Genomic DNA, 23,099 nt, shown 5'->3' with positions numbered 1-23,099 from the left:
GCTTTACCACCCAAAGGGTGGAAATCTCAAAGTTCCTGTTGAGGTGGTTTCCTTGCACCTTCGTGAAATATCCCATTGAGGGATGCTTGATTGGACCTGTATTTCTTGGCTGCAAATTAAAACCTACACTTTCTTTGTCTCAGGAGTTATTTTGAAAATATGGCTTTCATTTATAGTTGTTAATTCAGATAACCGTTCTTAAAGCACTTACTGACTTTAAACAGACTGCTGGAGTAATCAGGTGCGCAAGTGAGTGTGCCCACCGTTCAGCAGTCTGATAGCCAGGGGATGGAGCTGGGAGCAAAGAGGTGTCATTTATCAATTGACTCGTCATCAACATCATGAATATCACCTGTGGCTATCAGGAAATAATGTAACTTCTTTGTATTAACATTCTTCCAAAGCATAATTTAATCAACATGTGTGTAATCTTCAGGAAAGAACTAATAACCACTGAATTTTTTTAGTGTATGTCTATCCAAAATGTCTTTTATTGCTGTATGTACTTTGGCATGTGAATTAAATTAACTGAGGATCATAAAATGTTGAGCGTTCAGAGCTGGAATGAACCTAGCCAAATTTCCTCAGATGAAGTGAAGCAATATATGTAAAACTCCTCACGCAGGACCTGGTACGTTGTAAATCACCAGTAAATGTTAGTTGCTGCCTGCTCTTCTCAAGTGAGGAAGAAACTAAGAGGTTCCGTGAATTGCCCAAGGGCTATACAGTGGGAAGGTGCCAGAGCCAGGATTAGGATTCCTGTCTTCTTAGTCACAGTCCAGTTCTTTCTCCACTGTGCTATTCGGGGCTGGAAAGTATGAACTGCCATGGCCATATTGTCTTCCCTATTTATATCACCATCTTCAGCAATCAGCCACATAACTTCTTATGATTCTTCCATAAGTTAGGGACTTTGGAAACTGAGCAACCAATACCACTTTCCTCTGGCACTCCTTACAATTTTCTGTCTGGCATTCTCATGCCCTACAAGCAATCATGTGGCTTGCAGAAGTCATTTATTCATTGAAAATGTATTGAGCCTCTTCTTTGCACCAGGTCTCATGAATAATTGACAAACCAAATAAACATGGTCCCTGCCTTTCCAAAGCTTCCCCAAAGAGATGCTTATCTGAATTGACAACTCTAAATAAAAGCCATATTTTCAAAATTAACTTCTGAGACAAAAGAATTTGTATAATATGTGTAATTTCCAAGAAGTCATTGAGAGAATTGGGCACTGTGATTCGACATGCTATAAAGAAAGTAGAGATTTCTAACATTTGGGGTCTCCTAGTTCAGTTTCTTCTTTCACAAAAGTCTTCTTTGGAACTCAGGAAAAGGTGCAAGATAAAATTATTAAAATGTATTATTAATCCAGTGCATACGTGTTGAGTACTACATCATACCAAATATTATGCCAGATCCCTGTGTTACAGTTGTGCACAATGTTCAATCATTGCTTAAATTTCTCATAGATGAGTTGAAGAGAAAGACAGGAAAATGGGAAATACAATACAGAATGAGCAATGCAATGGTTCAGTAAGCACAGGAAACTACAGAACACAGGTGAGGGCCACTCACAGAGGGAAGGCTCCTCTGAGGAGGTGATGCCTGAGCAGAGTCCTAGGACATATGAAAGAGCTAGCCACATAAAGAGAAGAAAAGTATTCAACTGAGCGAAATGTGTGCAAAGGCACAGCAACAAAAGAGAGTGCTGTGTTCGAGGAATGGCAAGTGGCATATAGAACCAAGATTGTATATGAAAAGGAAACCAGATAAAATATTCATATAGAGTATTTGGTTCTCAAATCACTTTCACATCAGTGGGTTATTCAATCTACATTCTATTAACATTTTGGAGTTCCTACTATTTGCCAGGCAATATGGTGGGACCTGAAGAGTATGTAAGCAAAGAGATCAGAACCGGATCCTGCCATCAACAGGTCACAGATTACTAGTGGAGATAATATGTGCCAATATGGACTGTAACATGAAGAAATGACCCTAAATGTACAAATAAAGCACCATGAGAGATTAGAGAGACCATTCTCCGCTAAGAGGATGGCATCCTTTGGAGGAGGTTTGATGGGTAACTTAAGTTAACCTTAACTTAACCTTTGATGGGTAGATTGTTTGGTGTGGAGACAGCTTCCTTGACAGGGGAATGAATGGCCTGAATAATGGCAGGAAAGGGGCAGCACATATTCAAGGAAAAAGAAGTGATCAAGTTTGGCTTTGGCAAGTGTGAGTCAGCTCTGTCCCTCATTCATTCGTTCTTCTATTCAATAAGTATTTACTGAATGCTTGTCATATGAAGGACCATCCTGGGTGCCAGGGATCAAGTGGTAAAGAAGTTGTTCCCTGCTCACATAATGTTTACATTTAATCTAAGGAACTATGTATTGAACACTAACTAGACAGAACTTATTTAAGCTATAATTTTAAAGTGCTACAGAAGAGAAGTACAGGATGCATGAGAGCACAGAGCCAGTCAGTGGTCTGAGATGAAATGTCAGGCAATGAGGAATTATGAGAGATAAGCTGGAAAAAGGATGTTGGGGCTAGAGAGCAAGGACTTTGAATGCCAGGCTAAGGATTTTGGAATTTAATCTCTTAATTTTCCTGAAAAACAGCCCTCAGTATTAGTGCAGGTGTTATCAGCATACAGTATAGTGGAAAGAGCATGCACTTTGGGTTCAGAAAGACTTAGCTTTGAATTCTGGCTGTGCCAATTGTAAATCATGTGTCAGTATGTTTCTTAACCTCTCTGAGCTTCAGTCTTCTTATCCTTAAAATGGGGTGATAATACTCCCAGTGGAAGCTAAGAAATACCTAGCACAGCCTAGCAGAGAAAAGCAATCAATAGATAATAATTTCCCTTCTCTTGTCATATGTGAAAATTTCATACCACTGAGAGTTTAAAAGTACCCTGCCTAAGATCACCCAGCTAGTAAATTAATGGTAGATGTGGACCCTGTCTATAGACTATGGTTACTAGGTATGTGTACCTACAAGCTAGCTTGTCCCTAAAGGACCAGAGATTAATTTAGAGCAGTAGAAAAACCTAGAGAAATAATTCTGTGGCCACACTGGTAGGAAGACTCTCCTTTAGCAACAACGATGCAGGCTGTTCTTTGTCATTTAGAATTTGGCTTTGTTCTCACGCTTGCCTGTGCATGAGAATGCAAAGAGAAGTGAAAAACGCAGATTCCCAGGCCTCATCTCAGATGTACTGAAATAGACTCTTCAAGGTTGGCAAAAGAAATTTAATAGCTCCCCAAATGAGTCTGATGAGTATCCATGTTTGAGAACCACTGGACTAGAGACTCACTCTCTTGCTCATTGCAAATGTCCTGTTACTCCTCAGTGGAGCAGAGAATCCTTAATACCAGTGTTTCTGAAAATGTGGTCCTCAGACCAGCAGCATCAGCACCACTTGGGAACTTTTTATAAGGGCAAACTTTTAAGCCGATCCCAGGTCTACTGAATCAGCAACTCTGGGGGTAGGGCCCGGCAGTGTGTCTGAATAAGCCCTCCAGGTGATTCTCATACACCCTAAAGTGTGAGAGCCCTGCTCAATAGTAATCCTGAGAAGTTCTCCAGCAATGCAGCGAGAAACAGGAGAGTCTGTTAGAAGTTCTGAAAACATGAGAAGAATGGTAAGAGCAGTGAAATTGAAAGGTTTGGGGCAGAGAAAGGGAAAGAAACAAGAAAAAAGGAGGAGCCCCAGTACTATGGGAACATGGGTTTGCTGGTTTTCATTTAACCCCTGACATCAGCAGGCTTGTTATGACATAGAATGACGTCCCAGTTCCTCCATGTAAATTCTGTTCCCTAAGTAAAGCAAGCTGGATGACTGTTCCCAGTGGCTGTGTGACCTTGGCAAGCGACTCCACCTCTCTAGGTCTCAGTCTCCTGAGGCACAAAAATTAGGGGCCTGAAGTGATTGATCACTAAGGGTTCCTCTGGCTATAACTTTTTACAGCACTGCCCAAAGGAATTGAGATTCACTCTGACATTTCCAGTGACACCTGAGCAAGTGACTCTTTTCTGAGGGCTTCTTGGAGCAGCAAAACTTAAAACAGGGGACTGGTTGGGGACCTGGAGTAAACAACTTCCTTCCTGGAGAGTCTGAGCATCCTGAGGCCTTGCAGAGGGAAATTCCAGGCCATCTGGATGTGAGAGAATTGCAGTCATCTACCCGGGTTACAGGAGCCTGCCTTCCGGAGATAGCATTATGTCACTACATAGTTCATTACGACCTGGAAAAGTCCTTAATAACCATGAGGGAGGGATATCAGGGATGGAATGGGGAGTTTTGATACACAGACTCAGTTCTTCTTTTCTCTGTCTCCACAGGAGGTCCCCAGCTGCTAGTCAGCCTCCCATCTCCAGAGTCAACCCGCAAGGTAGGCCGTGTCATAAGGTCTATCTTGATGTTTCAAGATAGAATAATAAACATGCCTCTTATTCAGAACTGTTTTTTAAAACAATAGCGTTGTTTGCATATTGTCTCTCTCAAAAGTATGTCTATTGGTAACTTTTTTCTAAGGTACACTGGAGCATTACTTCACTCTATTAAAACCACATTAAAAGCAGTACTAAATCATTTGCCCATTGTATGTGCAGGCTTTCAGAACATGATAAACATGGGGTAATGCTGCTTCTTCCCCAAAGAGGAGCAGGAGGCAGAGTTGTATTGACAGCGCAGCTTGACCTCAGCTTGCTGGCCCCAGTAAACTCCAGGACAGCTAACCTCAAAGACCTAAGGTGCTCCACACTGGCCTGAGGGCCCCTGCAGATATGTTAGTGGTTTCCCTCTTCATGTCAACTATAGATCCCACTTGAATCTACATCCTTTCCAGGTGTGAAACCAAAGGCTCTTTCCAGGTCACGAATCATTTCTTTTGGAGGGCATCCAACTTTGTTCCTCAACGTTGTTTTTTTTGTTTTGTTTTGTTTTTAAGAACCTAACCTCTCATCTTTCAGAACAGTGCATCCACTTTTCTTGGTGTGTTGAGAGCTGCAGAGAGGAAGGGCCACCTTGAAGGAACACCATGGAGTTCTGTTGAACTGAAATTCTTCTTCACACAAAATGCAACCAGTTCTATGATATTTGTTAAAGTCCAAATCATGTTTTCTCCTCAATCTGTTCCCTACTATTGTAGCAGTAGATTTGAGAAAAACCACAGGAGAAACAATGCAGATGAACTCACACTGAGATCACCTAATGCCTGACACCTAACAATGCCTCACACGCTTTTCTATTTCCAGCAGCGCTTCATACTTAAAATCTTTCTCACTTGGTTGTTGTGTTTTCTTTCTGGTATCCTGATCATAAGTATAAGGGAAGTATTACAAAAGCTCAGCTTCTGAAAGAAAGGAACAAAAGCAGCAGATTCCATTGGCTCATTGGCTTCTGAAGTATTTGTGGTGCATGCTTTTATAAATATTTTTATAAGAGAAAGATTGAGAATGAGAAAAAAGTGAAAGAAAGATATTAAGTAAAGGTGAGTTTACTCTAGAGCCCCTTGATATGAAACACAAAGAAGTAAATAGTTCTCTATGGACTTCAAAAACCTGGTGTGCTGAATGTGCTATTTCCTTTATAACTTTTATAAAAAGAAACAAAATAGGATGTTTTAACATATAACTCGTGTTACATACTTGGAGATCAAAGGAGGAAGTTTTGAAACTCCAATCATTTCATCATATTGGCCTACCAGTGAGGCAGTGTTGCTCACATTTCTATTAGCCAAATTTACATCAATTTGATTATTTAGACTATATTTTCTTTTTCTTGTAATAAATACTGACAAACATTAGGAGAATATGTACAATTTATGGCTCTATAAATTAGCTCATTAACCAAAGATGTGGTTGGAAAGATCCTTTTGTGATTATTGGCACAGCAACTACAGCTTGACAACTAGGGATTCTTTTGTTAAAGTCTTCTCAAACAATGGAGCAAAGAAATGACAGTACCACTCAGGCAATTTGTTTCCTTCTGTCTCTGTGGCAAACTACAAAAATCTTGGCTTTTCACTGGGAAGAGAATGTAGTGATACCAATTATTACGTAATTATGGGTTTCAAAATCTCCTTAACGTTTAGCCACAGTTAGAAAAGGAAGGAGGAGACACACATCCCGTGTTTTGTTCTTATTATCAGCTTAAATAAGTCAGGCAGATTTTTCCTGTTATTTTAATATTTATCAGCATATGACAAAGAGATGTGTTTAAATAGAAACTTTAAAGGGGAATGAAAAATAAGTGGCTCAGAGCAAACAGAATTGAGAACTGGAGTGCTGCTTCGAAATATGATTTTTCACGATAGTAAGATCAGGTTTTTATTTGTCAGTCCTGAAGTTGAATTCATGTATTTCAATTGAAATCTAAGATAAAAGGTACAAGAAATCTACATCAATTTAAACAGATTTAGCAACAACCCAGTTTGCTCAGAAAGCCTGACTTAGATAACTCGATTCTTGTATTGGAGCAATTCAGAGAGAGAGAGAGAGAAAGAGAGAGAGAAATACCAAATCTTAAAATGCTTTATTATTTCAAACATATAAATGAGAAAAAATGTAATTTATTTTAAAAGCTAATTGTCAGAAACCATGGTAAATTGGTACATTTACTTTTACAAATTGATTATTAACTGAAATATTAAATGGATACATCAAAGGAAAGCTCTCCGTTTGAAATACCCCTCTTTGGCCAGGCGCGGTGGGCACACCTATAATCTCAACACTTTGGGAGGCCAAGGTGGGCAGATCACGAGGTCAGGAGTTCAAGACCAGCCTGACCAATATGGTGAAACCCCATCTCTACTAAAACTACAAAAATCACCTGGGTGTGGTGGCACATGCCTGTTGTCCCAGCTACTCGGGAGGCTGAGGCAGGAGAATCTCTTGAACCTAGGAGGCGGAGATTGCAGCGAGCCGAGATCGCGCCACTGTACTCAAGCCCAGGTGACAGAGCAAGGAGCAAGACTCCGTCTCCAAAAAAAAAAAAAAAGAAAGAAAGAAATACCAGAAATACCCTTCTTCTCACTATCCAACCAAGGTTCTTATCAGCTCTCATGGCTCAATGCAAATGTCCTTACTTTGCAAAGACATCAAATTTTTTTTTAAGTTGGCGTAATTGCTCCTTTTTTGTGCTATGGCAACAATTTAATTCTCTGATATACTTTAATTCAAGGCTTCTTGTATGTCTCTCCCATTGGAGATAAAGCTCTTGAAGACAGGGACTGTGCCTTATCTATCTTTTTATTACTTGTGGTGCTTTCACATAATTATTTTCACATAGTAAGAACACAGTAAGTGTTGAATTGACTGGGAAAACTACATAAAATTTGGAGACTTTATGTGAAGGAAAATACATATAAAATACAATTTTAATAATGAGCCAATATTTTTATCTCTATTGCTGTGAAAATTATTCAAATTGTGTTTTTTCACTATTAAAAATTAGTTATTGCACTGAAGTTAATAGAGGTTTGAAACACACTCTAAAACTGCTTATATATGTTAGTGTGTTCATACTGGTTTTGAACAAAAAGAGTGAAATCTAAGAAGTTGGCATTTAGCACTTTGAATAAGAAAGCCAGAGTAGAGCAATGGAGAATTTCAAGCCCAGAAAGAATGACGAGGAAGCCATATGCTCCCAGGTTGAGGAGAAAGACGCAGTAAATCCTCCTGGGGGTGTCGAAAATGCCAATGTTGTAGTTTAATGAGCATCTGAATTTGTTTCACATTTTGCCTTTGACAAGCACAAATTCCAGGTTCTCCCTACATGGTGCTCAAGGATTGAAACAGAAAGGAAAAAATAGAAAAAGAAAGAAAACTCCAAAACAAGGCAGGAACTCGAATTCTGTCACCTGTACATATTCACAACAGAAAACTGAAGTAATTCTCAGGATTCTGGGTCCCAAAACTATTTGCAACAGGAAAATGGGGTGCATGCATACACACGTGTGTGTGATAATTGCCCCCCTTTTTCCATTCCATCCTATCCTTTGCTCTTCAATAGTAATCACACATATGTCATGAAAGTAAGAATTTACTGAAAAGATAAATTATCAAGTGTTCACTGTCTTTACAAAATGATTTTTTGCTTTATAGAAGGATTGGAGAAGCATCCTTTTAATGGCTAGCACATCTGAGTCATGTAAATGTGACTTGATGTAAAATAATATGTATCACATATACAATATTTCAGCAGCCAACTTGATACATAAGGTGGGTGCTCTCTACTAAATTTCTTTTTCTAAAATTTATCAGTAAATTTACTGAGCAGGAACATTACCACTGGTAACAGATCAGATGTTATGAAAAACCACACAGAAGTCTATGGGTCACTGGAAATGACAGCAAACCATAGCACCAAGATGAGTAGGGAATCACTTTGAGGACTTCAAGCCAGATTGCTGAAGATACTAACGATATCAAAGCCTGGATATCCATAGCCTTGATTTATGGTGGTTTTCAACACCAGTCAATGAGAATGCATTTCAAGAAAAGACTGTGTTCGGAGAAATCGTATGAGACAGTAATAGGGCTTTCCAGTAAAGCCTGAAATAGGTTGGCCTATGTGAGAAACAGACTTAATTAAGGTTTTTCCAGTGCTCACGGAATGCATTTCTTTTAATTTGTGTCTAGGCCATTCTGGGGAGGAATTGGCTTTTTACCAGCTGATAAAACAGAAGAAGAGGCTTTCTCCTTGGAAACCTATTTCTCCGTATGGGTTCTGCCCATAGCTTTACTTGATTATGACTATCCTTCCGGAGGTTCATGTGGGTGTACCAGATGCAGGGTCTCTTCAAGTAGTGGACAAGAGGGTCAGTGAGTTATCTTCGATTTTAAGGAATTCAGAAAGTCATGACGTTGATTCCGTCCTCGTTCTTTGCCAGAACTTTCAGGACCTGTGATGAGACAGGGTCTATATGTGCATGGGTAAAGGGTTCTCCGAGAACCACAGCAGTAGCCTGAGAGCGGTGCTGCGTCAGATGACTGGAAATGAGGCCCAGCATAAGCAGAACCTTTGCTTGGTTTCTACATTAAGCAAGAACTGTCAGGCAGGATTACAACACTTATGGACAAATAGGAATAAAATCAATCTTGTGACCAAAGGCTGTGACCAGTCATGATAAAGGAAGGATTAGAGGGAATTACAAGAAAAAAGAAAAAGGAAAGAAAAGAAATAAAAAGAAAGGTAAAAGAAAAAGTCAGAAATATCAAACGATGTTTTCTTCCTTATTCTGAATTCTGTGTGCTGAATTATTGGAATAATTGCCTTAATTATTCACCTTCAGTGTTTAGACAGCCTGCATATAAAATGATAGCAAAAATGCACCAGAAAAGCCCCAGTTATTTTGAGAATAATTTTCCAAATGGTTGTTTTGTAATAATTGCTTTTGTCTAAAATAGCCCTCTTATGAAAGTTTACCCCAGAGTATCAACACTGAGCTGTTTATATTGATTTGCAGTTATTTCATACGTATCTAAAATTAAGTATTGGTAGTCACAAAAATGTTAATACCTCAGCTGAAGTGCAAATGTTAAATTGTTTCCCTCAAGCAGATATTGTCAAATAAAACACCCTGCTTATTATGGTTATTTCACTAGTTCAAAATTAATTTGCAAATTTAGCATAAATATTTCTTCTCTGTGAATGAAACCGATGAGACCTCATCTAAGTTCTCACTAGCTGCCTGAACAGTTGAGTCCATTCCGTGTTGACTCCACTTCACGTTTTTGTACTGCTGAGAAACACCATCCACCCACCCTCCCCTTGAAAGTTGGAATCATGCATGTTAGTAAGTATTTCAGTTATGCTATTGACGTCAATGGAGTCATTAAATAGATTGCTGGCCCTCCCAGAGGCAAATCGCTGCCAGGGACCTAGATACAGACACGTTTTTTACAAAGACAACCATCAGGTTTTGCTATAGCAGTAAGCCAGAGAAAGGGAAAAGTTTATACTGTAGCAGACCTATCTCCAAACACAGTTTCTTTCTTTCTTTTGCATTTTAGTTCTGGCCTTTCTTTCTCTTTGGTTACAGTAGGCTCAAGCAGATACCCAGATATTGTTGCCTGAATGTTTTGTGTGCAAAAGCATCTCCTGTAATTGAGACTATGAAGGGAGGTACCCCACTTTTAAAAATGAGTCTCACCTTTTGCTCTACACAGCCTATCTTGATGTTGACTTGGTTGCATAAATTATCTAGGCAAATCACTATTGTCTGCCAGTAAGGTCATGTTTGATATATAGTTCCCTGAATAAACAGTCTCCTCCAGACACACACACACTTTTGTCCTTTCTGCCATCCCTGCGTGGCATGTCGCTGCATCCCCTCGTCTATGAATCAAGCTTTTTGCAGCTAGCACTGTGCTGTAGCATCGGGGATCTGCAGCAAAGGGTGGAGGAGGAAGCTGGAAAGAAAGCTTCACTTCTCTCAGCTGCCTCATCTGCAGCGCTCCCACAGGAGGCCGTCCACGTGCCTGTGTCCTCCCAGACCCTAGCTGCTGCCTGCCTCCAGCCTGGTCATGCAGCTCCCAGGCGTGGCAGGCAGAGCCCTTTAGGAAACATCTGCCTTTTTCTGGGCATTCTTGACAGCTCTATTTACCTGCACAGGCCCAGGAGTCAGAGCCAGAGATTTGCCTCACACATCTGGACTCTTCCACCTCCAGGATCGAAGTTAGGGAGACATCTTGAGCAGACAGATTTCTTCAAATCCGGTTGTCAGAATCTATCCCACTGGTTTTAGAACCCATTTCTCTCCTCAGTCCTGTACCTTCACTCCCTGGACACCCCCAACCCCCATTACTTATGGTAAGTTTGTATATAAATGACAGACATCTGACTACCTCTGGTAACCCCTTTTGGTTCATCTGGAGACCCAAATTCATTCCCCTACACAACTGTCCCTTTTTCTGTTTTTCCAACTTTGAGTAGCATCTTCATCATCCACCCTTTTATCTCCCTCTTCACCTACCACAGCCAACCCCTTTGGTCTTTTTCTCTAATCTTTCTTTTTCCTTTTCTCCCCCACTTCCTCTGCCTTTGTTTATTGTTCCATCATCCTGTACCTAAAGCATTGTGGTGGTCCTCCAACTTGTTATTATTGTCCTCATTCTTTCTGCACTCCAAACCAGCTTCCATTCTGGTACTAGAATTCTTTTTTTTTTTTTTTTTTTTTTGGAGGGACGGAGTCTCACTCTGTCACCAGGCTGGAGTGCAATGGTGCGATCTTGGCTCACTGCAACCTCAGCCTCCCGGGTTCAAGCGATTTTCCTGCCTCAGCCTCCCATGTAACTGAGACTACAGGACCCCGCCACCATGCCCAGATAATTTTTTGTATTTTTAGTAGAGACAGGGTTTCACCATGTTGGCCAAGATGGTCTCAATCTCTTGACCTTGTGATCCGCCCACCTCAGCCTCCCAAAGTAGAACCATTCTTATAAACCCCAATTATGGTTATATTATTTTCTTTTTTAGCTATACTTTGCCTTCAAGATAAGACCTAAACGTCTCACCAGGCATGCAAAAGCCTTTAGAATTTTGCTCTCTGTCTTTGTCCTCATCTCCCACTTTACGCTGCCACCCCCATGCACAACTGATGGCTGAAGTGCACTGAATATACGTCCCTGAAATACACCAGGATCTTCTTGCTTTCCTGCTTTCATATATGCTGTTTCTTCTACCTGGTTGCCTTTTCTCCAAAACATCATTTACATATTCAGCTCAGGGATTATTTTTCTCATTGTCACTGTGAACAAATTCTGTATATCATCTGATTCTTGGATTCAGGATTAAAATAAATATATAGTCTCAATTCAGGGCCTGGGCCCTGATATATACTATGTGCGTAGGAAACACTACTTCCTTTACCCATTTCCATCTGGAAAGTGCCTTTTAACCCTTCATCTTCTTGATATACCTCCTGCAACTCACCCAAAATTACTGTTAATTATTATCTCAAAATCTCTGTTATTACACTTTTCATACTGTATTGTAATTATTTCATTTTTTCCCATTCTAAACTAAAAGCATCCCAAGTTCAAATACTAATCCTCTTTTTCCATATCCTCAATTTATAGTATAAAGCCTGGGACACAGTAAATGATCAATAAGTGTTTATGGACTGAACAAATAGGGATGAAATAATGCCCATGCCTGAACCAGATAAGATTAGAAAGGAAGTGAGGCTCATCTTCAGCTTTGTTAAGGCTTACTGAAATATCTGCTAGCTCTCAGGACATGTGCATAGTGCTGACATCCCTTGCTAATCTTGACAACATGACTTTCAAGGCACTTGAAGTGAACTCTTTGTTATCCATTACTTCAGGAAGAAGTGGCAGTGTTAAAAGAAATTGAAGAAAATTAAACAACTAAATGAATTTTTATCATACTATATTGTTCTCTTAGTGCCTGGCATTGTGCTTGCCACAAAGTAGGCACTCAGGTAGCATATTGAATGGAATTGGTTTGAGAACCCAGTTAATCCTTCAGATAAGTTACTTCTCTGAGACTCACTTTTCTTGTCTGAAAAATGGGCATTTTTTTTTCTTGAGATAGAGTTTCACTCTTGTTGCCCAGGCTAGAGTGCAATGGTACAATCTCAGCTCACTGCAACCTCTGCCTCCCAGGTTCAAGTGAGTCTCCTGCCTCAGCCTCCCAAGTAGCTAGGATTACAGGTATGTGTCACAACACTCAGCTAATGTTTTTTTTTTAAATATATATTTTTAGTAAAGACGGAGTTTCACCATGTTGGTCAGGCTGGTCTCGAACTCCTGATCTCAGGTGATCCACCCTCCTCGGCCTCCTAAAGTGCTGGGCTTATAGGCATGAGCCACTGTGCCCGGCTGAAAATGGGCATTTTAATATTCTATAGAGTTAAGATTGCTGTGAGGGCTAAACGAGAAAAGCTTTATATAGTGATTAAGAGTGAAGACTCTGGAGTCAGACTGCCTCTTTCAAATTCCAGCCACACCATTTTGTGACCTTGGGACAAACTGCTTAACCTCTCTATGTCCTAATTGCCTCATCTCCAAAATTAGGATGGAAATTGTGTGTTTTGGTTGTAAGGATTAAATATGTTAACATGTATAAAGCATGTAGAAAGTCCCAGTGTTAGTATTAGTGTCATTAGTGTTATATAACATGCCTCAGATAGTACTCAGCACATAGCAAGCCACAGCCTTCTGGTATCAATAGGGAACCACAACAGAAAGCCCTGTTGAGATCTTTCTAGAAGGTTCTGGTCTACTTCGCTTCCATAATAATACAATCTGAAGGTATTAATTTTTGAAGTTTAAGACTTTTTTTCCTCCCAAGACTATAGAAATCTGGTTATATAGAAATAGTTTTAGAGCTGAAGGTAGGGTTCTCCAGCTCATACACGGGAAAGTTGAGGAGTCAGGAGGGAGAATGGAGCTGATACCAAATATAAGAGGACACCCCTAAATACAGCCTTTTCTCTTAAAAGCAGAGTGCATAAAAAGATTGTCAAATTATTTAGGACTTCTGGTAAACCAAATCTTAGTTAACTGAGAGTCCCATCTTGCATAAGCCTGAAAGGATGCCACTTTATATGATAGCATAATTACAGCTTGTACAGCACATCAAAGTTGTATTGAAATACGTGTTTCAGGGTTGGTACACACCTATTCAGGCATAGGTGTTACAACCCAGGAAGCTTAACAGGGAGTAGCAGTAGGAGCTGGTGCAGAGCTTCTCTTTGCAGAGAGGACAAAACCCACTAGCAGAGTCCACAGGAAGGGAAGAGGATTGGCCCTTTTGGGAAAAACTTTACACCCTCTCCAATTACTGCTGAGAAGAAAAAAGCAACCTCATACCCATCTTAACCCCTTCTCTTTATTGGAAGGGAGGGAGATAAAAAAAAGAGGTTGGAGTTAGCCTAGAGAAGAATGAATATGGAAGTTTGCTAGGAGACAAGGAAGGAAGAGGACCACCGAAGTTCCTTTTTCTGCCTCCTGCTTGCCCAAGAGGGTATGATCCTGGGAGCAGGGTGAATTCTGCTTGCTTGCTTCTGATCAACCCCGAGCCAGCACATTATGAAGTTGCCTCCAGAACTTTTCTTGGAAGCCAGGAGCATTTCAGGGAACAGTCTTTCACCCAAGAGGAGGGAAACAAAGCAGGGACTGTCCCCTTAAAATAGAGAACAAGCAACAGAACTCACTAGATTTTTTCTTGGTTTATTGTCTTGACTTCCTCCCAGCCAGAGCTGTTGACAAGTACCAAAAGTGACCCCTTGGAGTTTTCTGTATTTTTCCTACCCCCTCTCTGGCTGTGTCCACAGAGTAAGCTGGGACCATGGTGATTATCCAGCTTATTTGAATCTTAGAGGCAGCCAGGTCAGATAATGCTATTTTCTCTCTGCCCCCTCAATTGTATTTGGGGCTTCAAATTTCTAGGGTCTAGTCTGGCTAGTACTGCTGGTCTAATAAACTAGATAATGTCCAAAGCCCACATGTGTGCCTCTGATTTCAGGAAAGGTAATGGGCTAGTGCTTATTCCATTTCTGGCATGTGTCAGGCACAGCGCTAACCCCTTTGAATATATCACCTCACCTAATTCTCCAAACTAAACTTCTTTGCATATATTATTGCCCCTATTTCACATATTTGGAAAAAGAAGATTCAGGAAGTATATGGGGCTTACTCAAGACCACAAAGTTAGTGATCGAATCAGAACTGAAAGCTAGATGTGTATTTCTTGAAAACCCATGCTCTTTCCTCTACAGTCTAAACCACACTGTCTCTGCCTCCATCCCACTGTAAACCTCAGATGTTACAGCTTATCAAGAAGGGGATGGGGAAAATATTATAGCAAGAAAGCGAAGTGACTGGACTACGAACAACCTTAATAATTATTACATACTAGAGTACTTTCTTTAATTTCTTTCTCATCTATCCATTTTATTGTAAGTAGTAAGCAAAGGTGTAAGTAAACTTGAGAGAAATACATCTCACACGTCCATTATTCATTCATTAATGTATTTAATAAACATGTGTTAAATTCATACTGTATGCAAGGCACTATGTTAGCCACTGAGGATGCTGTGATGAAGGGAATGCATTCAGACCCTGATCTCATAGATCTTATGGCCCAGGAAATAATGCATGAATAAATTCATGACTATACACTTGATAATTGTAATGAAGGAAAGTACAGAATGCTTTGATATTGGCTCGCTTTTTCACCTGTAAAAATGGGAATAATACTAGTACTTACCATTAGGGTTGTGGTAATATCTAAATGCGTTATTTTACGTAAAGCATTTAGAACACTGCCTGGCACCCAGTATTATTTAGTGTTTAACTATTATGATCATTAGTTTTATCATTATTTATCATTATCATCATTATCATTAGTCTAGTGTTATTATTGTTATCATTCTGGGGACTCAAGTAGATTAGAAGAAAGGAAAGAACTCTATAAATAAATGACTTTAAACTGGAGTCCTGAAGCTGAGGAGCTGGGGTAGATCGAGGGGCGGTGGGCCTGAGAGAGTAACCAACACCTCAGAGGTGCCACAGCCAGAGACCTGGGCAGTTTGAACAACAGTAAGGGACACAGCCACAGAGACTGAGAGATGCCAGGTTAAGCAGAACATTTGTAAGTCATGGTAGACATGTAGATTTTACTGCAAATTCAATTGGGAGCCATTAAAAGATTTTGAGAAACAGATTGACATGATCTGATGTGCATTTTATTTATTTTATTTTATTTTATTATTTATTTATTTATTTTTTGTTTTCGAGACAGAGTCTTATTCTGTTGTCCAGGCTGGAGTGCAGTGGAACGATCTCAGTTCACCACAACCTCCACCTTGTGGGTTCAACTGGTTCTCCTGCCTCAGCCTCCCGAGTAGTTGGGACTACAGGTGTGTGCCACCACGCCAGGCTAATTTTTGTATTTTTGGTAGAGATGGGGTTTCACTATGTTGGCCAGGCTGGTCTGCAACTCCTGACCTCGTGATCTGCATGCCCTGGCCTCCCAAAGTACTGGGATTACAGGCATGAGCCACCACGCCCGGCCTGATATGCATTTTAAATACACAACTTCTCTTTGAGCCCCAAGTCTGGGTTACTGACATCTCCTATGTGCTCCCAGTACCTGTATTTTCTCTGTCATAATACTCAGCTCCTGCCCCTTCCATGTACCTCCTGGTTAAGAAGACAGGCTCTGCAGCTAGACTACCTGCACTTAGTTCTAGTTCAATACCTTTCTTTCTCTGTATGATTGTAGAGAAGTAATTCAACATCCCTGGGTCTTGATTTTCTTACATGTTTAATGGGGATAATAATAGAACCTTCTGCATAGAATTGTTTTAAGAGCAAAATTAAAACACTTAGAACAGTGGCTGGCACACATAAAGCACTAAATAAATATTAGTTGTTTTTAATATATTGTAACTGCCTATTTTCTTACACTAGACTGTATGCTTAGTTCCTGGCACAAGGCAGGTGTTCAAAAATATTTACTGAAAAAAAGATGAACAAGGAAAGAGAGGTAGTGTAATAAATTGTAACTAAAAGAAGAGAAAGATGGCTGTCCTATTCATGGCCTAATAGGCTTTCTTGAAACTGGGGTATATTCTGATAAGGAGGAGCCTGCTTATGGGGCCAGAGAAACTGAATGACTTTGCAGCTGCCCAGCTGCTACAGCTTTGGGGAACTTGCAATAACATCCGTGGGACAAAAATTTGTTTCAGAATCTGTGATGCCAATCTGGACTGCCATCTGCACGAAAAGAAAACTGGGCTTTTTCATTCTCTTAGGCTATGTGACTATCTCTCTGGAAAGCAAACGCAAGGCTAAACCTCCGGAGTTCTCCATTTGCTGCCTTTGGAAGGACAGTCTCACCAAAAGAGCCAGTTATCCTACTAAGAACATAACACTATGAATTCCTTTTCATCCCTGCATTGCTAATAGGGCCTCAAAGGAACAAGGGCTCAGTTCTGTGAAGTAAACACACACCTTTAGTGTAGTGAATAAACACTGGAAGAAGCTTTTCACGTATTTGTAAGCTCGGAAGTCTTTTAGGCATTGAGTAGCAACAGCTCCTTTATTGCTTCATGCAGCTGCATGGGGTACCTGCCTGGACAAACAATGAATCCTTCAGCTCTCTGAATGTTCCAGTTCTGTGCCGTATGTGTGTGTGTATGTGTGTGTGTGTGTGTGTGTGTGTGTGTGTGCATGCATACGTGCATGTGTGCTGGTTTGTTACTTTTATATCCCAGAGGAAAATAAGGGTTCTTTGCATGCTTTTTGTCAACACAATGGGTCTCTGTTCTTACTGACCTGGTTTTCTTTTATTCCTTCCCTCTCGTCGCAAGTTTAGGCAGTCTGGCTTTCTTCATCCACAGAGCAAGGCCTTCCCCTGATTTACCCCTCTCTGCATGCTCTTCACACTTCCAAACCATTTTCCATATAGGCCTCTTAAATCTAATTTAAATACTTCCCTCTGGAAAGCCTCAAACGATGAGTCCCGCCTAATTGCTCCCTCCTGTACATGTCCTGTGTTGCTTTCTAAAAGCATCATAGCTCTTTATGTCATGGGAATAAGTTCTTCCTTCATTATTTGTCAGGTGTGTGTGCACTACTTAAGCTAAAATTTTTTTATTATGGCATCTCACTGAGCCCAAGGGGAAGGAGGAGTACTTGTGTGAATAAGACTTAGACTCTGATTGTGAGTTTAAACCATTTGGAAATAAGAAATAAGATACATTACTTGAGGCCAGGAGTTCAAGACCAGCCTGGCCAACATAGTGAAATCCCGACTCTACTAAAAATACAAAAAATTAGCCAGATGTGGTGGCACGCTCCTGTAATCCCAGCTACTCAGAAGGCTGAGGCAAGAGAATCGCTTGAACCCGGGAGGCGGAGATTGCAGTGAGCCAGGATTGCACCACTGCACTCCAGAGCGAGACTCTGTCTCAAAAAAAAAAGTAAGATACATGAAGATAAGGACTGTGTCAGTCACGGTCCTCTACAGAAACAAAATCAGCAGTAGGAAAATAAGAATTTGGCTCATGCAATTATAGTGGTTGACAAGCTTGAAATCTATAGAGCAGACAGTAAATTCAGGCAGTAATTAATGCTGCAGTCATGAGGCACAATATGTTCTTTTCCAGGAAGCCTCAGTTTCTGCTCACAACTGACTGCACACGGCCCACTAACATCATCAGGGGTAATCTCCTTTAAGTCTATTGATTGTAGATGTTAACCACATCTACAAAATACCTTTCACAGTCAACACCTAGATCAATATTGATTAAATAACTGGGTACTATAGACTAGCCAAGTCGGCACATACAACTAATTATCAAGGACCCATCAACCAACAACCCCAAACACCTGTCTTTGGAATTATGCCTAGCTCTTCTACAAACAAGATGTATAAAATCCAGGACAATAAAAATTTTTGTATTATTTCTGATTGAGTCTTCACTTCAAAACAAAATAAAATAATCATTCATCCTAGCTCACAGAATTGCTTTGAAAACGAAATGATAGTTCGAAAGACCAGAAGTGCAAACTATTGCTACTTTGAACACCTTGACAGTGCGCAAGTAGTGGCAGCACACCTGTTAAATATTGGTGGCCACACAAACACATCACCATTCTCTCTACTGAGCAGACATGAGAGAAGAGAAAATCTTGGGCTTTTGCTTTACACAAATGCCGATAAATTTGTGCCTAGTACCTGGAACACACAACTGATTATCTTAAACTCAATGGAGAGAAATATCTTTACAAGAAGTTAATTTGGGCCAGAAATATCTCAGGGGGGGTAGGAGTGAGGTGGGAGCATTCTTTATGTATATTTCCACAGAGTTGAGTACGAAACTTTATTCCCCATAAAAACAAATTGGAAATTTGAATGTCAATCCAATTTGCCAGGTTATCCTTGAGATGCCCTTCCTTCTCACACCTGGATATTAAAACTTATCTCCATTTCCCCGTGAGTCTTGTATTCCTGTCACTAAGAATGCCTCCAGCCTCTTTGCAGAGCATGTTGGCACCAGGCCCCCTTCTAAAGCCACAATGCCAAAGTTCTGATCGCACCTCCGTATTCCTATGTTTCCAGTAAGTCTTTTAAAGGCATTTGGCTCCTGCCTCTGGTCTTGAATATTTTAGGCCTATTGAGTCTAGAATCTAGAGAAAATGACAGATTAAATGTAGCTCAGAACAAGAGGGTGTTGTCCGGAGAAAGCTGAGAGTGACTGGCACAGCAGATGTAAACATCGTCACCAGGGTGTACATAGCTTTAACTCAGGTACCTGCATGGGCATCACAGGCAGTATGGTACAGATAGTTCACAGGCCTGGGTATCTATGCTTATGGACTGGCCTTCCGAGTGCAGTTTCCTGCTCACTCTTATTTATCTTCTGATAAAGAATTGCTCCCAGCAAATTACTAAACTAAACCTACTGCTGATACTTTTACTCCAGATATACAAACAAGTAACTCTACTTCCTTTGCTTCTGCAGAAGTGGAACATGCTTCTACAATTCGCTTTTCTAAATTTGTTGATGGATTATTTATTGCCCCACTCCTCAAGTTTCTGTGGAGGGGATTCCATCTAATCTTTAACAGGGAACAGTTTTGGGGAAATATTCCATTTTCTCTCTTCTGTGCTGCCAGAGCAGAGGGCAAAGACAAGTAACAGTGAGTGGGAATTATAGGAGAGGTTTTTGCCTCAGTGAGCCTTTTAACCCATTAGAGATCTGGAAGAAAATGGAGTGGGTTTCTCTGGGAAGTGATTTGTTCTGCATTCCCTTGCTAGAAGATCACTTGTCTAGACATATGTAGGAAGTTTAACATGGGTTTTCCTCATTCGGAAGAAGGGTGGATTCAATCACTTCTGAGATTTTTCTTGTGTTAGGAGCATATATGATGGAACTGTGTTTTGGTAAATCAGTTTCAGATCTACACTGCCCCTAAAGTGTTTTGCTTGTTTCAAAGGTCTCTCCATAAAGCATTTGTTTCAAATACAAGGCATGGGGGAGGAGGTGTTATCACAATATCAAACCCCTGCTAACTATCAGATTTTCTATTAGGTACTCTGCAAAGGAGATCTGTTTTTATCCTCAACAACCTTCTATTAAGTCAGTATTATTATCCCATTTTTTTTAACCAATGAAACTATGCCTCCGTGAGTGTAACTAGTAGTATAAAGACACTCACTCAGCTTGTAACAGACAGACCTAGGATAGGAACCATAAAGACACTCAGCTAGTAAGCAGTAGAGTTAGGATGTGAACACTGGCTTGTTTGGCTCAGAAGCCTGTATACTTGGCATGAGCTCTCTGTGCTGCCCAGTAAGTAAAGGTGCATGTGATGCCCACACAGGTACCTGTGTTGAAGGTACGTATACCCTTGAGGTGATGTTTTCATCTGCGGTTCCAATCACTCTCAGCTGTCTCTGAACAATACCCACTTGTTCTTCAGCAACATTTAATCTGTTTTTTTCTCCAGATTCTAGAACTAGAGAGAATGTAGGAGAAAATATATTTCAAACTTTAGTTTTCCCTCATGGGAATAACTGAGCCAATAGAGAGGTGGCAGTGTCTTCCTCTCTTCTAGGAATAAGTCTCCTTCCCTGAAAGACTTTTGGGTTTTGAGTAGGCCATCCTGGCAGGGAAAAGAGGCAGGGGAGAATTTTTAGGACGTAACGAAGCTGTGGGAGACATATCTCCAGTGCATTACTCACTGCTTAAAAGACACCCTCAGCCTCTGACATCACAAAGAGAGAGAATTAGATTTCAGATCAGCAGTGAAACTGAGGTGTGTCTTGCTTGAACACAAGGAGGCAGCCATCCAACTCTAGGCTGGCTCTGGAAAGTCTCATTTTGAATAATTTGCTTCTTATGATGCTTTGTTCAGCTTCCCTACCTTAAGTGAAACTGTGTGACTTAAATGAAAGAGCACTGAGCTGAAACTCAGGAAACCTACATTTCAGTACTGGCACCAACCAGGTGTGTAACCGGAAGTAAATCCTTTAACCTTTCAGTCATCTTTAGTTTAAATTATTTTGAGTCTTTGAGTCTTAGAATTCAATCTTACTTCAGATTTCTAAAATGGCTCCTGGCCCAAAAATAGTGGTGTGTGGGTGTTGACATGGATAATTCTTTGTCAGGGAGGAAACAGCCCCTCGGTAAGAATCTGGAATTCAAGCCTAGGTCTCTTTGGTCTAACTCCAAAACCTAGGCTTCTTCCACCTCTCCTACCCTGACAAGAGGCCATACTATTGTTTCATAACAAAGTGTGTCTTTATTATTTTTATAATCCCTGTTAGCCTTGTCATTGGCACAGTTCATTAGCAAACATTCACTGAGTGCTTATGAGTGCTGGGAAAACAAAAAGGAAGGGGACATGGTGCCTGACCTAAGCTTAAAAGCATTTTCATAAGGAGATTCTGGAGCCACACTGCCTGGATTTAGATCCCAGTTCTACTATTTTTAGACTAATCATTTCTTAAACTTTCTGCATACCTCAGTTGCTTCATCCTCATTTTCTTCATCTTTAAAATCTTCCTCTTAGAGTTGTTTTAAGGATTAAATTTGTTACTTCATGTAAAACATTTAAAATAGTGCCAATCATAGAGGAAAGATCAAATACATCATTGCCATTATTGTTACTATTATATATATATGTATATATATGTATATATGTATGTCAGTCCCCCTGTGTCAGGAGTCTTGGAAGGTTGCAACTGGGTCTTGTTTGCTGGCACTTAATAAATGTTTGTTGGATCCAATTATTCAACACATATTTAGAATGTTTCTACTATGTGCAAAGCCCTCTGATGGATCCTTGGTAGAATCCAGAATTTTTACAACTTACTTTTTAAAAAATTACCATGTCTTAGCGCTTACATAAGTATAATTTGGAAATTTTTTTCTCTTTCAATATTTCTCTTCTTTCTTTTTCTGTAGCCCTTGTGTAGAAAGTATTAAGGAACTGAGAGGAAGATACCACACACATATGCTTGCTAACTTAATCATATGAGCCATCCTGGAGGAGGTGGGGTTAATAACACACCAAAAAGAAGATTCTTCTCTTTCTTAAATGATAAATGTCTTTTAGAACTCTGACGTCAGACAAGAGAGTACTGCTTACTTTTAATGGGTTTTCTGTGTCAGAGAGAGAGGAGGGAGAGAGAGAGAGAGAGAGATTCATTCACTCACCTTCTCACTGACTCATTCATTCACCCTAAAAGCACCTGGTGAGTACTCAACCACAACATGAATCAGGCATTATGCCTGCGCAGTGCTGGATAATGGAGATATAGGAATGAATAAAACATGGTTTCTTCTTTGGGAGAGTTAACAGTCGTGGGGCAGACAAACATAAATTGATACATAACACAGTGTAATAAGGATTTTTCAGAAGCATGAATAAAGTGCTCCGGAAGGACACAGGAAGGCAGCTGTTTGGGAGCAGGATCCTATTCTAAGTACAAATAACACTCTGTGCTGAGCTGTACCTAGGAAATTTATAAATTGGGTTTTATTAAATTTTAAAAATTAGTATTTCCCACAGCTGGGTCGTTCATTATACAGCCAAGTTTTCAGCCATTTCAGCTCAAGTTAGCATATTCTTTGAGCACGTATTATAACCAAGTGGATTAGGAGACTACATATTAATTCTGACCACGACTAGGACAAGGAAGGTATAGGACATATGATTTGAACTCTGCCTTAAAGAATAGATAATATTTCATAAGGCAAAGTGAGAAATCGTTTTTAAGAGGGCAGACCACGCTCAAACAAATGGAGGCCAGCCAGGTGCAGTGGTGCATACCTGTAGTTCGATCTACTCAGGAGGCTGAGGCAGGAGGATTGCTTGCGCCCAGGAGTTTGAAGCTGTAGTGCACCAAGATCATGGCGGTGAATAACCACTTCACTCCCACTGGGCAACAAAACAAGACCCCATCTCAAAAAAATAAAGTATGCAGATGAACAAGTATAGGTTTAATTGCTTAGTTATTGGAATGAAAGTCACCCTAGGGGATTAGCGAAGAATGGATAGGGTGTAGGGATATAGCAGGTAGACAGGAAAGA

The 23,099-nt window shown here is 40.3% G+C and overlaps 1 protein-coding gene across 3 annotated transcripts in view; it reads left to right on the top strand.

The window, feature by feature from the left end:
- The window catches only part of PDE4B (phosphodiesterase 4B), a 591,358-nt gene that overhangs the window by 474,198 nt on the left and 94,061 nt on the right, over nt 1-23,099 (top strand). For all 3 annotated transcript variants that reach the window (XM_063613310.1, XM_055234626.2, XM_055234627.2), the window contains one exon: nt 4,360-4,409. In XM_063613310.1, the coding sequence (XP_063469380.1) occupies nt 4,360-4,409 (50 nt within the window). The remainder of the gene's footprint in view (nt 1-4,359; nt 4,410-23,099) is intronic.

This window comes from Symphalangus syndactylus, chromosome 19 (assembly GCF_028878055.3).
Source record: "Symphalangus syndactylus isolate Jambi chromosome 19, NHGRI_mSymSyn1-v2.1_pri, whole genome shotgun sequence".
NCBI lineage: Eukaryota > Metazoa > Chordata > Mammalia > Primates > Hylobatidae > Symphalangus > Symphalangus syndactylus.
Note: the sequence above shows the minus strand (reverse complement) of the source record. Positions and strands in the feature narration are given on the sequence as shown.